Genomic DNA, 13279 nt, shown 5'->3' with positions numbered 1-13279 from the left:
GCAAGTCTAGACTTGCTGTTAGATGATGGAAAGAATGCAAAGCTCAAAATTTTACATAAAAAGAGCAATTCTTCCCTCAGGGAAAAGCAAGAGGTAGTTTGAGCTAATTACTGTGTGAAAAAAGACATTTGCTTTTTGCCTCCCCCAGACCTGGGTTCTCTAGGGATTTGAACCTAAATCAGCTGAATTCCCTGATGAATCACTGCAGAACGCAGAACAGCTACGTCAAACCTGTACCTGCTCCTTTCCTTAATAAACAAAGGTCTTCCTCAAGAAAAAAGTAGGGAGTAGGTAATGAAGAAGGAAAAAAAAGGTAGAATGGGATGGTAGAAGGGAATGAAAAGAAAATCTACTAGTATTAAGAATCAGAGTTCCTTAGAGGTGGTTTGTCTTTAAACTTCATGCTCCGATACAGTTGTTTTGAGCAATAAGAAGACAGACAGTTTGTATTTTCTTGGCTGCAGAATCTCTGAACACCTTTAGGAGGTACACATTTTGTTTTGGCTGGTTGGTTGTACGCAAACACTGCTGAGTGATGGTGTTGTAGCAGTAAACAGAAACACCAGTTATCTGTGCTACAAAAGGGAAGAGGTGGGACTGAAGTTACAGCCACAAGGAAACAAGATGAAAGCATAAAAAAAAAAAAAAAAAAGCATATAGAGTCCATTTCAGATTGTAAGTGCACTTCTGAAGCAGAGCTCCTGGGCATGCTGTAGCTCAGCATAGAGTGATCTTGGTGTGCAAAAATCTGCTCAGATTAAAGCTGAAATAGAGTTGAAGATGCTCTTCAACCACCGAAAGATATCCAGGCCCTTATAAACAGACCACAGCTTACATAAATTCCCCTCCTAATAGCTAACGATCAACCGTGGTCATGAGTGCTGTTAATCTGTTCCTATTACACTGCTAATTGCTGCCTGCTAACATAGACAGCAGCTATTTAATCATTTCAAAGTCAAGAACAAGAGGTCCTTAACTGCCAGCTTCCTCAGATGGAAGACAAGCTTATTTTTGTAATCTTTGTTTGGTTCTAGACTCCAGACACTGAACAGAAACTACTGCAATTGAGACCAAGAGTATTCCATGCACTTTGGAGGTTTTCATATTAATTGCTGCTCATATTCCAAAATAGCTACATCCTGCCAAGTTATAGCCTTTCAGCTCTTGCTAGTAGGGAAACTAGAAGTAGGATACACTCTATACCTCTCATGAAGCCTGCTTTTAGAAAAATAAGTGCTTTGATTTCAAGAAGGGCAAAGCACCTGCTTGCACACTACTGAAACTGAACACTAACTCCTCATTGCCACAGCTCAGAAACAGCCTGGGATTACGGCTCGCCATCAGCACTAAATGCACAGCAGGCTGGAGGTAACAAAAAACTGGCTTTGTGCTGGAGATAAAGAGCCTGAGTAGGAACACTAGTAGGAACACAGTAGGAATAATGCTGGCTTGTCTATATGTAATTATTTCTATACACACTTAATATTGTTTAAGAAACACTCATCTGCCTGAGACAACTCATGCAGGTGGAAGTAAACCAGGTCTTAGTTTAAAACAGTAATTTGCAAAAACTCTCAACATGTGACATGCAACTAGACTACAAGAAACAAAAGCACCTGCTGCATTTAGGATACATTTAGAAAGCCTTCAGCTGGTATAGGTTACTCCATTTTAAGGTCTGACTTCTAACAATCCATACCAGATACTAAATAAAAATGCTTTAGAAAAGGTGTTAATCACTTAGTACCAACCAGGCTCACAAAAATTTTCATTCTTGGCACTACTGCTTCCTTTCACTCCAAGATGGATCAAGAACTCTGGTCTCTTGGGTACGTGCTCAGATTTCAGAGGGAGCAGATAAAGCTGGCTATATTTTTTTGCCATTAAAAGCACAGAATATTCTTACAGCAAGAGCTGAAGCCCTTCTAACCTTGAGAACCAACTTACAACAATGAAATCTTTACTTCCCAGCCAGTTCACATTCCCATGCCTATAAACAAGTTCTTGTAGGTCTAAGAACAATTAAATCCACAAGTGAATATGAATGTATCATTTATTTGAGGTGGACAATTCACATCATTAAAAGTCACAGGTAACAAGTTTTATCTTGAATTTGAATCAGATGTTTATTTTATAGTTTTCAGGGGCAGCTTCAGAGAAAGCAAAATACAAAAGATAAGCAGCACGCATCACAATCAGATGCGGTTGAGGAAAAAAACTAAAATGTGAACCCTCAGAATGCAATATAAACAGCAAAAAGAATAAAAACCTGACTTGGGATGAAAAAGATGCATCTGGAAGGCAATCCACTGAATGGCTTCTTCAATTATTTATTGTTAAAAAAGTATGCAAACCATGGCACAGGCATATCCAACCCTTTCAGCTGCAGGGAAAAGAAAACCTTGTCCTAATATATTCATTGCATAAGTCTGATGTAATACACAGAAAATTTCAAGTAAAGGATTGTGGTCTGAAGTAAAAATTCCGTTTCTTATTTAAAAAATGAGAAGGCTATCTGTTTTTCTTCTCTCCATCCACTGGTTGATCCGTTTCAGAGTCATATTGGCATTTTTCCACACATTTCCTAGGGAACCAGCCTCGTTCTCTTATTCCACCTTAAGACATGAAAAGTTGCATTAACTTGGAACAAAACATGACCCACTATAGAGGAAAAACACAGGACTGGAAGAGACATCAAGAGGTTACCTAGGCTGGTTTCTTCTCCAAGGCAAGACATCTAAGTCATTCTTAACACCATTGCCTGGGGAGGCATGGATTCTCTCCCACTGCCTAAAATGTTTTCAGAGATCTCCAGTTTTCCAGTACTCTGCCTTCCTTACTATAAGAAAATCTTTCCTCATACCCCATCTGCATCTTTCTGTCTATAATTCAAGTTCACAACTCCTCTTTCTACACACCAGGGCCACCAGAAGCTGCTAACAACCTTCTCCACAGCAGACTTTCACACAGCTGATAACTATTTGCACACACCCTGGCTTTCTCCTATCTCTTTTTCCTTTCCAAGCAAGCCATCCCAATTCTTTCAGCTTTCTCTTATAAGTCACATTTTCTAGTACTCTGATTATTCTCATTGTTTTCCTCTCAACCCTTTACAGCTTCCTCTTTCTTGAGATGCAGTAACTGTTGTTACTTGTGGCAGTATTTCAGCTGAGTCCGTGCCAATGTTGAGTAGGATGGAAGGATTACTTCACACATCTGGGAAGCTATATGCTTTTTTCTTTTTTGCAAGCGCTGACTCATATTATGATTGACTCTTTTTTCCCTCAGAACTGCTACTTAATCATTAATTTTTCCATCTTGTTATAGTGCAGCTTGTTATTCCTGCCTATTTATTTATAGCATTTTGCTATACATTCCTAACAAATCTCATCCTATTTTTGAAGCCTAGTTCTCCAAAATGCCAATGTTATTTTGAATTCTAATCGAGCCTCTCAGTACACACCAAGTTCCCCTCCCCAGACCACATTTCACCTGATTTAAAAAAAAAAAAAAATTCGATATAGCACAGATATCTCCTGCTAATCTTCATAATAAGCAACACAATACAAAATATTACCATGCTCATTTCAATGACTCATTTAGGTTTGATGTTTGGAAGAGTTCATGGGAGTGAGCTGCCAAAGCACTTCTAGCCCACGAAGGTCTCAGACCTCCCATGAAAAGCATGGACACTTTCAATGTAGTGACTGCTGGCTGCCTCTCTTTTGCCAACATGGAATGTACATGCAATGAATTAGCAATTGCTTGGAAGAGACAACAGAATTCAACACACCCTCTGGCAGGTAAAATTTTAGCTCAGTCCTAAGCAGGAGGACTAATGTAAAAAAATGTAGAAATTTCAATGCAGGTGGCTATGATGCTGTCTCTTTGCAGACCAGCAGGAGTCTTTAACATCTTTGATAGCTGCAGTTGTTAGTTTCGTAAATGCATGTCAAAGTCCTTGGAATTGATCCCAAACCAAGGACATAACATCTCACAGGTCTTATATGTATATGGGGTGTTTAGGTAGGAAATCTGAATGTGTTTAAGACAGACCACTATTTAAATATCAAAAAAAAGAAATCATCATTAACCTCTTTAGAGTCTAGAAGTCTAACCTTAGAATACAAAGAAGTGTCCCCCTTCTCACTCAACCTTCAATAAACTACTAAATGAGTGTTCTTTCAGTCTGACAGATTCATTTAATGTTTATTAAAACTGGCAAGTCTACCAGACGTAAAGAGTAAAAACTGTGGATGTGGTTTTAGAGGAGAAAGGAGCTAATGCCAATAAGGTCAGTCATTATACATTTGGAGAACTGAGCATGTAGTATTGTCCACATTTCTAGACAGCTATAAAACTGATTTGTAATTTTCAATAGAAAAAGTGAAAATAACTGCTTCATACCATCAGCAGCTGAGTCGAGAATCTTCTCACCATACATCCAGTGTCTGGGGAAGAAAGCATAATAGGTAATTAGATGCCAGAACTCATCTCAATATTTCTTTTAACCAAACATAAAGGTGTGGAGCCACTAACTTTAAGCCTCTTGTGGCTAAAATCAGATCCCCTTTACTCAGTGCAATTCTAGGTTCTTCAGTGCATGGTGTTGTGAAGAATGTTTTAACACCTTTAGTCACAGGGCAGCAGACACCGCTGTAATCTTCTACTGCTCGATACCGCACCTACAAATTTGAACAGCACATGGCAATATATTATTGTAAGGAGTTATGGCCTTGCTGACAGTTTCATACAAAAAAAAAAAAAAAAAAAAGATCAATTCAAGCATACCATAATGACATAATAATGACAAGCCGAGCATAATGACAACGGCTGTCATAGGGACTCTAAATTCTAAATTAACTGCTTAAGAATGAAGCACAGTCATCTTTATTAGCACCTTTCTTACCATCTGGAAACTAAGGACCAAATGCAAAGAAAGCTAAATGCTAAGTTAAATTAAGCAGAGGTTGCAGCACACTGTGTGGAAACACAAAGTCTTTATTTAATTGCTAAGTTTAAAATCAAGAAAAGAAATAGTCTCAGCAATTACTTACATTTATTTATACTGATATTTCAAAGTCATTTCAGACCAAACTTCACATATACTTACGCTTCTCACTCGCTTGTCTGCTTTCTGTTTCAGTTGCTCTATCTATAAATGATTATAAATAGAAATTTAGGCAGTGTATAGTTTAAGAGGACTTGTGTATTCAACACAAAATGAAGTCAGGTATTGAAACCATTAAACACAGGAAATATCATCAGCATTTAAAAGCACTCAAGAAAGCGTAACTTTTTAGTCTATCAAAAAGGAAGAACATTTGACAGAACTCCTGTTTCAAGTATATGTATTACTCGTCAGTCTATTTTAGTTACTTAAAAAGCTGGTATATTACTGCAAAGGAAAGCAGCCAATTGGATACTGGGGAGGATTAACTTGAGCTATCATTGAAGATCAATTACCGTCAAACTGTACTGATGACAGCCATCTCTTACTGGCCAGTCCAGGCCATCTCCTTCAGGAATCCCAGACCATGTAAACACTTGCTTGAAGTTCTTCCATTTACTTCCCATGTCATAGGGAAAAATAAAGGTCTCACCCGTTTGGTAGTACTGAATTCTGTCTTTGGCCTGGAAAATAATTAAGAAATACAGTACATAAAAACATACCCTACAAACTGCAATCAAGCAGCAAATATTAAGGTGGCCACGTCATAAGTCCTGTATGGGTCCATGGGACCTAAAGGCAAAGATTTTGAGGCAAGAGCAGTAATTCCTGCTATACTAACCCAGGCTTTTAAAACTACTTAGAACAATCACGGTATTTAGAAGCGTGTCTGGTTTGGGTCCCCCGCCATTTACTGTTCAACAACAGAGTCAACTGGCTACACTGATTAATCCATTCTGTGCTCTGATTTTATTTTATGGCTTTTTTTAAGGACTGATGCCTGACTATTTCTCATTTACATACAAAGACTTCCACAGCTCAGGATTCTTTGACTAATGATCATGAGCATAATTCAACATTGGTAGTGTCTATTCCACCTCTAAGAATTGCATATACAGGCATGCTCTGAATCTCTCACATTCTGCAGTCAGGAACTTTTCATTCTTTCAGTAACGGTGACATCTAGTGGAGCAGCCACAGAAGAGTCTGTTCTCTTTGCTGCAATAATGTAATTTTTATTAAACACTTACGTATTACAGCCCCTGTTCAGTTTTCAGAAGGGACATAATAACAGTCTTTGTTTTACAGTAAAAAAATTAACAGATTATTCCAAATTCTACTATATAGTTCTAACAGGGTTTTCTTTCATTTATGTTCCATTGTCCTATTATTCAAAAGTTTAATAGGGCTAGGATCCACTAAGCTAGATTCCGTGCAAGGAGAAGGCATGACAATACTTAAGTACTTAAACACAGTCAAGATCCTCATGCTACTTTTGACACAGAATAGAAGACAGACAAAATAATAATGAAATGTTTGTGGACTTATACAAAATACCCTAGGAGCACTGAACTAGTTTCTAAACATCAAGTCAGTTTTGCTTCCTCTAAACTTAGCTTCTGCTGCTTGGCTGTATTTCTTCTGAAAAATCTTGTGAAAACCTCTATAAAGACATGGAAATCGAAGAGATTTAAAGGAGAGAAGACTAGGTATCTCATTATTTTCTAGTACTCCTTCAAAATCAAGGAAAATCCTCCCAAGTTTAATCTGAGAAGTAGGAAATGAGGAAAATCATGAGTCAAAACATGCCACCTAGAACGGGTAGGGGCGGTCGACAATTAAAAGACACAGGCAGGCATAATGAGAAGCAAAGACAATTCAAGTTTCAGACAAAAACACCCACATATTCCAAGCAGATAAGCAAAGTCTCTTAAAAGCAAATATTTTTCTATGTTCACACCAATTCTCCCAAAGCAAAAAAGAAAAACCCATGCAGTGAAATGATTTCTCAACTATTTCAGTGAATTTCACAGACAGTAAGGGAAAAGCCGGTTGTGGGCATTAAGTCAGTGGTGAATTGAAATTACACCTTTGGTTTAAATCCAGAGAGGTGAAACAAGAAATTGATAGATATGGAGAATAAACTTTGTAACAATACAGTACAAGAATACTGTAATAACAGCTTACCTTTTCTTCAATCCAGGACTCGATTGAAGTTTTATTTGTCAAAATGACTTTCATCTAAAATAAAAAGTGTTAGGTGAAATTAGTGTTGATTTTCTGCAGAAATACATCACCTAGGCAAAGAAAACTTCATTTAACAAACTAAATTTGCTTTAAAGAACAAAGCAACTTTTACAGGCTTAACTGAAACACATAAAACATTCAAAATTAAGACTTAGCATAGATACAGGCTAATGCTATCCTCTAGAATTATACACTTAAGACAGTATCACACAGTATTTCAGTTTATGCTTAAAATCTGTATTTTTGTTTCCTTCCAAAGATCTCAAACATTTGAAATAATGTATCAGGCATGTTTATACCTATTTTCAGGGATAGGGGCATGTACTCCTGAAATACCAAGTATTTTGCCTTTTCCAGAGAATTTATAAAGCCTACCTCATGTTTTCTTAGTTTATTAGATTTTCACCTCCAAGTTCTCCCATGAAAAATAAAATTGTGGTAACAACAGAGGAACTGGAAGAAAGCAACATAAACCCCTGGAAAAGTTAGAGAGCGACATAAACTCTAAACAACTGCTCTTATCTCAATCCTGAATTCTGTTTCTGCTCCACAACCAGGCAAAACTTACAGCTTTTAACTTCTTTGTAACAGAAGCCATAAACTTACCTGGATAATAAACAGCATACCAACAGCAATAGTTGTTCCTAATGCCAGTCCTAAGGCAAATAAAGATGCAGCAAATGCAGACAGTCCAAAGGGAATAATGGGTCGAGGGTCTCTTTTGGCTGCACTCATGTCAATCTTTACAGAACTCCAACCAAAAGATATCTGCAAAGGGGAAATATCATTCAGCTCTAGAACATTCCAACTGCTGAAACAAAACAAGTTACCAATAAGAAATCTGGCTCTAAAGGTAAGTGTCCAACTTCTGACAGGTTTATAATGCAAGTGGAGTAATTAAAAAAAAAAAAAAAAGATGTATTCAAAAGACTTTTCAGAAACACATTCTTTGCTAGATGTAGGCCTTCTCTAGATGGAAAGCTAAACCAAAATCATCTTGCAAGCTCCACAAGTTAGGCCCAAAATCAGCAAAAGAATCTGGACTCTGGCACATTAACAGAAACACATTCACCAGTTTCAGACAGAAAATATCTGCATAGCACAGTACCCATTTTCAATGGAAACGCTACACGTTTTCCTCTGAAACCTTTAGCAGATAGCAGTTCTCAATATTATTGCTCTGCAAATACAACACTCAGCCTTCATCTGTTACAATCAGTTGATGTTTTCAAGCTCTTCATTGCAACCACAAAGGCTGAAATCACAGCTTGTAATCTTAACCATGGATCTGAGATAAGGGATGTATTGCAGAACAAGCTTTGCTCATTGTTGCTGCAGTTAAATTTTTTCATTTAAAACCAAATCCAACATAATTTATTTTTAGTTCCAAAAATAATGTACTTTTTTTCCCTTGAAGAACTGGATACAGTTCTAAAACAGTGGCAAGCAAAAGAAAATAAATAGCATCTAACTTGTCTGTTGGAAATAAATAGCAGCTCGTTTCTGTGCCAGCCAAAACACATCCTGTCTCTCTCTATACAAAGTGCTACTCAGAAACTCTCTTCAGTCAATGCAAAACTCTAGGAAACTCCCAGTGATTATGACAAGCAACAGGGGAAAAACAAATGGAAAGAAAGTAGAAACAACTTTCTCTGAATCCTCCTCCAATTAATGAACATACTTCTCATAGGCAGAGAGCAGGAACTGAGAGTATGTGTTGAAAGAATAACAGGGAATTCCACATGCTGCTTCTCAGCAAACCTAATTGTCTCATACTTCCAGAGATTAATTACCCATCTGACTTAAATAATATTTTAAGCATTTAATTATGTTTTCTTACTCTGTTGTAAAGCTGAGTGTACATAGTCATAACAAATATGAAAGAAGCGTGAATGCATCCCAGTGGAGCCAAGAGGAGAAACAGAGTGAAAGATGCGTGATTCTGGTATCCACAACAGTTGTTGATCCAAGGACAATGGTGATCCATCTTCATGACACATCTGTGAATAATAAATATTAATATAAATGACATATATGATGTTTTTCAAAAAGCTCAAAGAAAAGGACAGCTAACTTTCTACTACTCAACCGCCATTCATTCACTTAAACCCACCAATTTCGAACAGATCAACACAGTAGTTCCTTTTTTATTGCTATTCAGAATGATACTCCATGTTGTAGAGTGAAAGAAAGCAAAATAAAAAGTGCTCCCAGGCCCTACCCTCCCTAATTATCCATCCTCCTCTTTACTCAGACTTGCTAGTGGCTAATAAACACCATATTCCAGAGCCAGAAGACAGAAGCCCAGAAAGGGATATGCAAGAACTATCAACACTAATATTATTGCCATTTTTTTTTTTAAATAAGCACACCAGGAAAACAAAAGAAATATCAAATCCCCTGTGAACTACTTGCAGAAAGAACATACAAAGATACACAGACAGAAGTGTGTTAATGCCTCTTTCTCTTCAGTAGTAGACCCTCTGAAAGCTTTATCAATTGCTATGTATTGACCTTACACCTCTGTAAGTCTCTTTCAAAATCTATTTAACAAGCATAAACACCCTAGAGACACTGTTGTATTCAATATAAAGCTGGTTATTTTGGTTTAGCTTAAGGATACAAAATCCCACGTGATAAAATATTTGTCCACACCCCAAACTGCATTGATTTAACTTAACAGGTGTAAAAGTCACTAATTATAATGCTGCAATTCACCTGCACCAAACCTAAGCAATAAACAAAGGATTGAATTACACCAATATCCAGCTCCTCTGAAAATGAAATTTAATTGTTTTGGAACTACTGACCTCATTATCTTTTAAGCTAGTCCATTCCCAATAGGAAGTTCAGATTCTCCCTTCTAAAGAATTAATTATTCTTCATTAGCATATGCTCAACTGCCACTGTACAAGTTCTTGAACATGCAATCGTAATTATCAGCAGCAGTGTTTCTGAAGAAATTCCTAGATCTTTGCTAGAAACCTCACCCCATTCAGATGGGCCACAAGAAGTGACTCCATTCATGCACTGAAACTTGCCATAGCATAGTATACTTTCAGCAGTGGTTTGAGTTACCTAGTTCACTGCAACAGGCTAGAAACACATGTGGAATGAGTTACTTTGGCCAGAGTTGAGGGGGCAGAAAATCCTTAAAGCATAGCAACAAAATGATTTGCAGAATGTGCTGCAGTTTCTTCTGTTTTATTTGACAAAAGCTAAATTATTTAGAGAACTTGCTTTTGCAAAGACAATCATCAGGATCTGCTGCCATTTTCTACTAAGTCCTCAGTGTAAAGATTGTCACTCAAGGAGTCTAATTTTAAATCTCAGGATGATGCAGCCAAATCACAGCATTGCTCTACAGTTTCAGTCTCTACTTCCTAAAAGCACACTGACTGCACATCTTGTGTTTATAGAAATAACAAATGAATGCGTATGTTGCAATATCCTTTCACCACATTCTCTAACAGTCCTTCAGAGGACGACCTGTCCAGTAAACCCAAGATAAATACAACTAGTCCTGGCTTGGACTGCAGACATCTGAAGTCACTTGCTTTTTTAAAGCTGCACTAAATTCCAGTGCAGCTATTTATAATAAAAGCATCCTTTAGCTCAAAGCAAGTCTGTTAGAAGACTAACACATAACAAAGCACAAACTTTTTGAGTTGACCCAAAAGGCTTATTATTAGTTCACTTAATATGCTGACTCCCCTCAAAAAAAACCTTTAGTGAACAGTAAAGAACAGCCCAAAACTTCCACTCAAATCAATATTTAACTCCCATTTGGAAAAATGACAGAATAGGCTTTTCTCCTCTCTGAGCAGGTGAATGTTTGAACTTGCAATGGGCTGAAAGATTTTTAGGTATTTACACAGGCTCACTTCCCTGAAACAGCATTGCAATGTTTCGTTAATACTATCAAGAAGTTCTCAAGAGGAACTGATTTCAAGCTAAAAGAAAATGTTAGAGACAGATGTATTTATTAAACTAAACCACAGTAAAACCATATAGAAATCATACAACTAGAAAGTGGAAATATTTGAAATGGGTATAGTGTTCATATGGAAGGCTTTTAAAAATGCACAATACAAGACTTGGAAGAATAAATTAAATCAATAACTTATAATTAGATTCGAAGCTGCTTTGATATGGATTTAAAACAATTTTAAAGAAAGACAGTACCTGTTACATTTTCGACAGTGGTGTGAACGTGGTGCCTTATAAGACTGACACACTTTACAGTATTGGAGGTACATGCAATCCTGAGATTTTTCCTTTAAACAGAAGAACAGGTGGGTTAGATGTATACATAATTCTACTGGCAATACATATCTTCACACTTTCTCAACCTAAGCATCCTTGCTTTCTTCTGACAGGGTGCATTTCATAACCCAGCCCTATTTAATGGTAGGTGGCGAGGACAGGAAAAAACAAAATGAAATAATCTCTTGGCTATCAACACAGCCATCTCCCACTGTTGAAAGTGCTGATTGCTAAAAGAAATAAACAGTTCTTCCATCAGAAAGACTGACTGTACAAGCAGGGTTTCATAGTGAAGTTCTGAAAGTAAAAAACAGCATGAGGCCTTTATAGTTTTAAAAAAACCAAAACAATACTGGGCACCTTGTCTCTCCATTTTATACCATGAGCCAATTTAGGCTTACTACTAAGATACAGTACTGGTAAGCATTAATGTTCGACTAGCTCTTGTTTGCCACCCTCTCTCTTACACACACACATACGCCAACTACAGCAAGACAAGAGACAGAGAGATTTGTAGATAGCAAGTAGTAATACTGGCCAAAATCTTCTGTTCATGAAGTGGAATACCCCGTTGTCCTGCTAGGACTACATCAGGACCCTCTTCTCACTAGACTCTGTCTTGAGAAGTTTTCCACAAGTAGAAATGTGATTATTACTAATCCTTATATTATGCTTCTGGAACACAAACTCTGGGCAGCTGTCTTGAGATACTGAACCTGTATCATTCTGGTCCCTGACGACTACTCTTCCAAGAGACTACTGAAGCAAAGGAAATGCAAATTTCTACCTTGACTTATAATACTAAATTGAATATAAGATAAGCATGTAATTTTCTGGCTCACATAAAAAAAATTAAACCTGCTAAATGAAGTTCTCCTAACCCTTATTACTAGCAGCAGTGTCTTCAATACAACAGTATCTGCATCAGCGTGCAGATAACCTTGAAGTTCTCATTCCCGGCTAACAGCACTTGTTTCCTGTTGTTTTGTTTTGAGAAGCACCTATAAAACATAACCAGTACTGCCAGTGCAGAGGCATGACCGTTCAGCCCCAGGGAGGGAGGGAGGAAGCTGGAGCACCCTGGAAAGGCTGGGAGCAGCAGCAGAGCGGGAGAGAGGCAGAAAGTGAAGATGTCGAAAGAAGACATGGAGAAAGCAGCGGCCTCAGGGCTGGCTGCATTCTCCGGGGAGAAAGGGGGAACGGTGGCACGAAGGGAAGCGCGATTCCCGCCGCCCCCGGCGCACAGCCCTTCCGCGAGGCCGCCCCCCCGCCCCGCGCCTCAGCCCGCGCCCCGCCGAGCCCGCCCGCGGATGAGGCGATCGAAAGCCAGCGCTTACCGGCGTCCACCCCAGAGGGACGTACCCCGGGCCGACAAACATGGCGCTGAAGTAGTTGTAGAGGATCATGACGGTCCAGTTGAGGAGCATGATGAAGTTGACGCTTCCCCCGGCGGTGTCCAGGGGCCAGTACCACAGCGCGGCGTCCGCCATGGCGGTAGCGGAGCACACGGCCACCACGGCTAGGGCCACCAGCGGCCCCCAGTGGCACAGTCGCCGCGCCCGGCGCAGCCCCCCCGGCCCGTCCATGGCCGCCGCTACCACCGCCGCCCGCCCGCTGCCGCCCCGCCGCAGCCGCCGCCGCCGCGCATGGCTCCCGCCGCCCTCAGCCCCGCGCCGTCCCGCCGGCTGCCGAGAGAGAGGGAGCGCCGTGAGGAAGGGGAAGGGGAGGCGCCGGGGCCCGCTGGGCCTCGGCCCCGCCCGCCGGCCCGGGGAGGCGGGGAGCGGAGCCCGCGCTCGCCTCCGCCCGCCGGCGCCT

General features: G+C 39.4%; 1 protein-coding gene across 3 annotated transcripts in view; it reads right to left on the bottom strand.

Annotated features, from left to right (window-relative positions):
* Positions 1-13151, bottom strand: part of ZDHHC6 (zDHHC palmitoyltransferase 6) — a 35464-nt gene extending 22313 nt beyond the window's left edge. Inside the window, exons 1-10 of one of the 3 annotated variants that reach the window (XM_082308619.1) lie at positions 12802-13151; positions 11384-11475; positions 9039-9198; positions 7805-7966; positions 7139-7192; positions 5467-5634; positions 5114-5155; positions 4540-4685; positions 4408-4451; positions 2036-2615 (exon numbers count right to left, since the gene is read on the bottom strand). In XM_082308619.1, the coding sequence (XP_082164745.1) occupies positions 2512-2615; positions 4408-4451; positions 4540-4685; positions 5114-5155; positions 5467-5634; positions 7139-7192; positions 7805-7966; positions 9039-9198; positions 11384-11475; positions 12802-13050 (1221 nt within the window). In that variant the 5' untranslated portion in view covers positions 13051-13151 and the 3' untranslated portion in view covers positions 2036-2511. Of the gene's footprint in view, positions 1-2035; positions 2616-2664; positions 3493-4407; positions 4452-4539; positions 4686-5113; positions 5156-5466; positions 5635-7138; positions 7193-7804; positions 7967-9038; positions 9199-11383; positions 11476-12801 lie in introns of those variants that run through there. The other 2 variants (XM_082308620.1, XM_082308621.1) reach the window with 2 other exon arrangements.
* Between the last annotated feature and the right edge of the window lie 128 nt (positions 13152-13279).

The sequence above is a fragment of the Platalea leucorodia genome (genome assembly GCF_965183815.1).
Source record: "Platalea leucorodia genome assembly, chromosome: 4".
Lineage (NCBI taxonomy): Eukaryota > Metazoa > Chordata > Aves > Pelecaniformes > Threskiornithidae > Platalea > Platalea leucorodia.
This window is presented reverse-complemented; position numbering and strand designations above follow the sequence as displayed.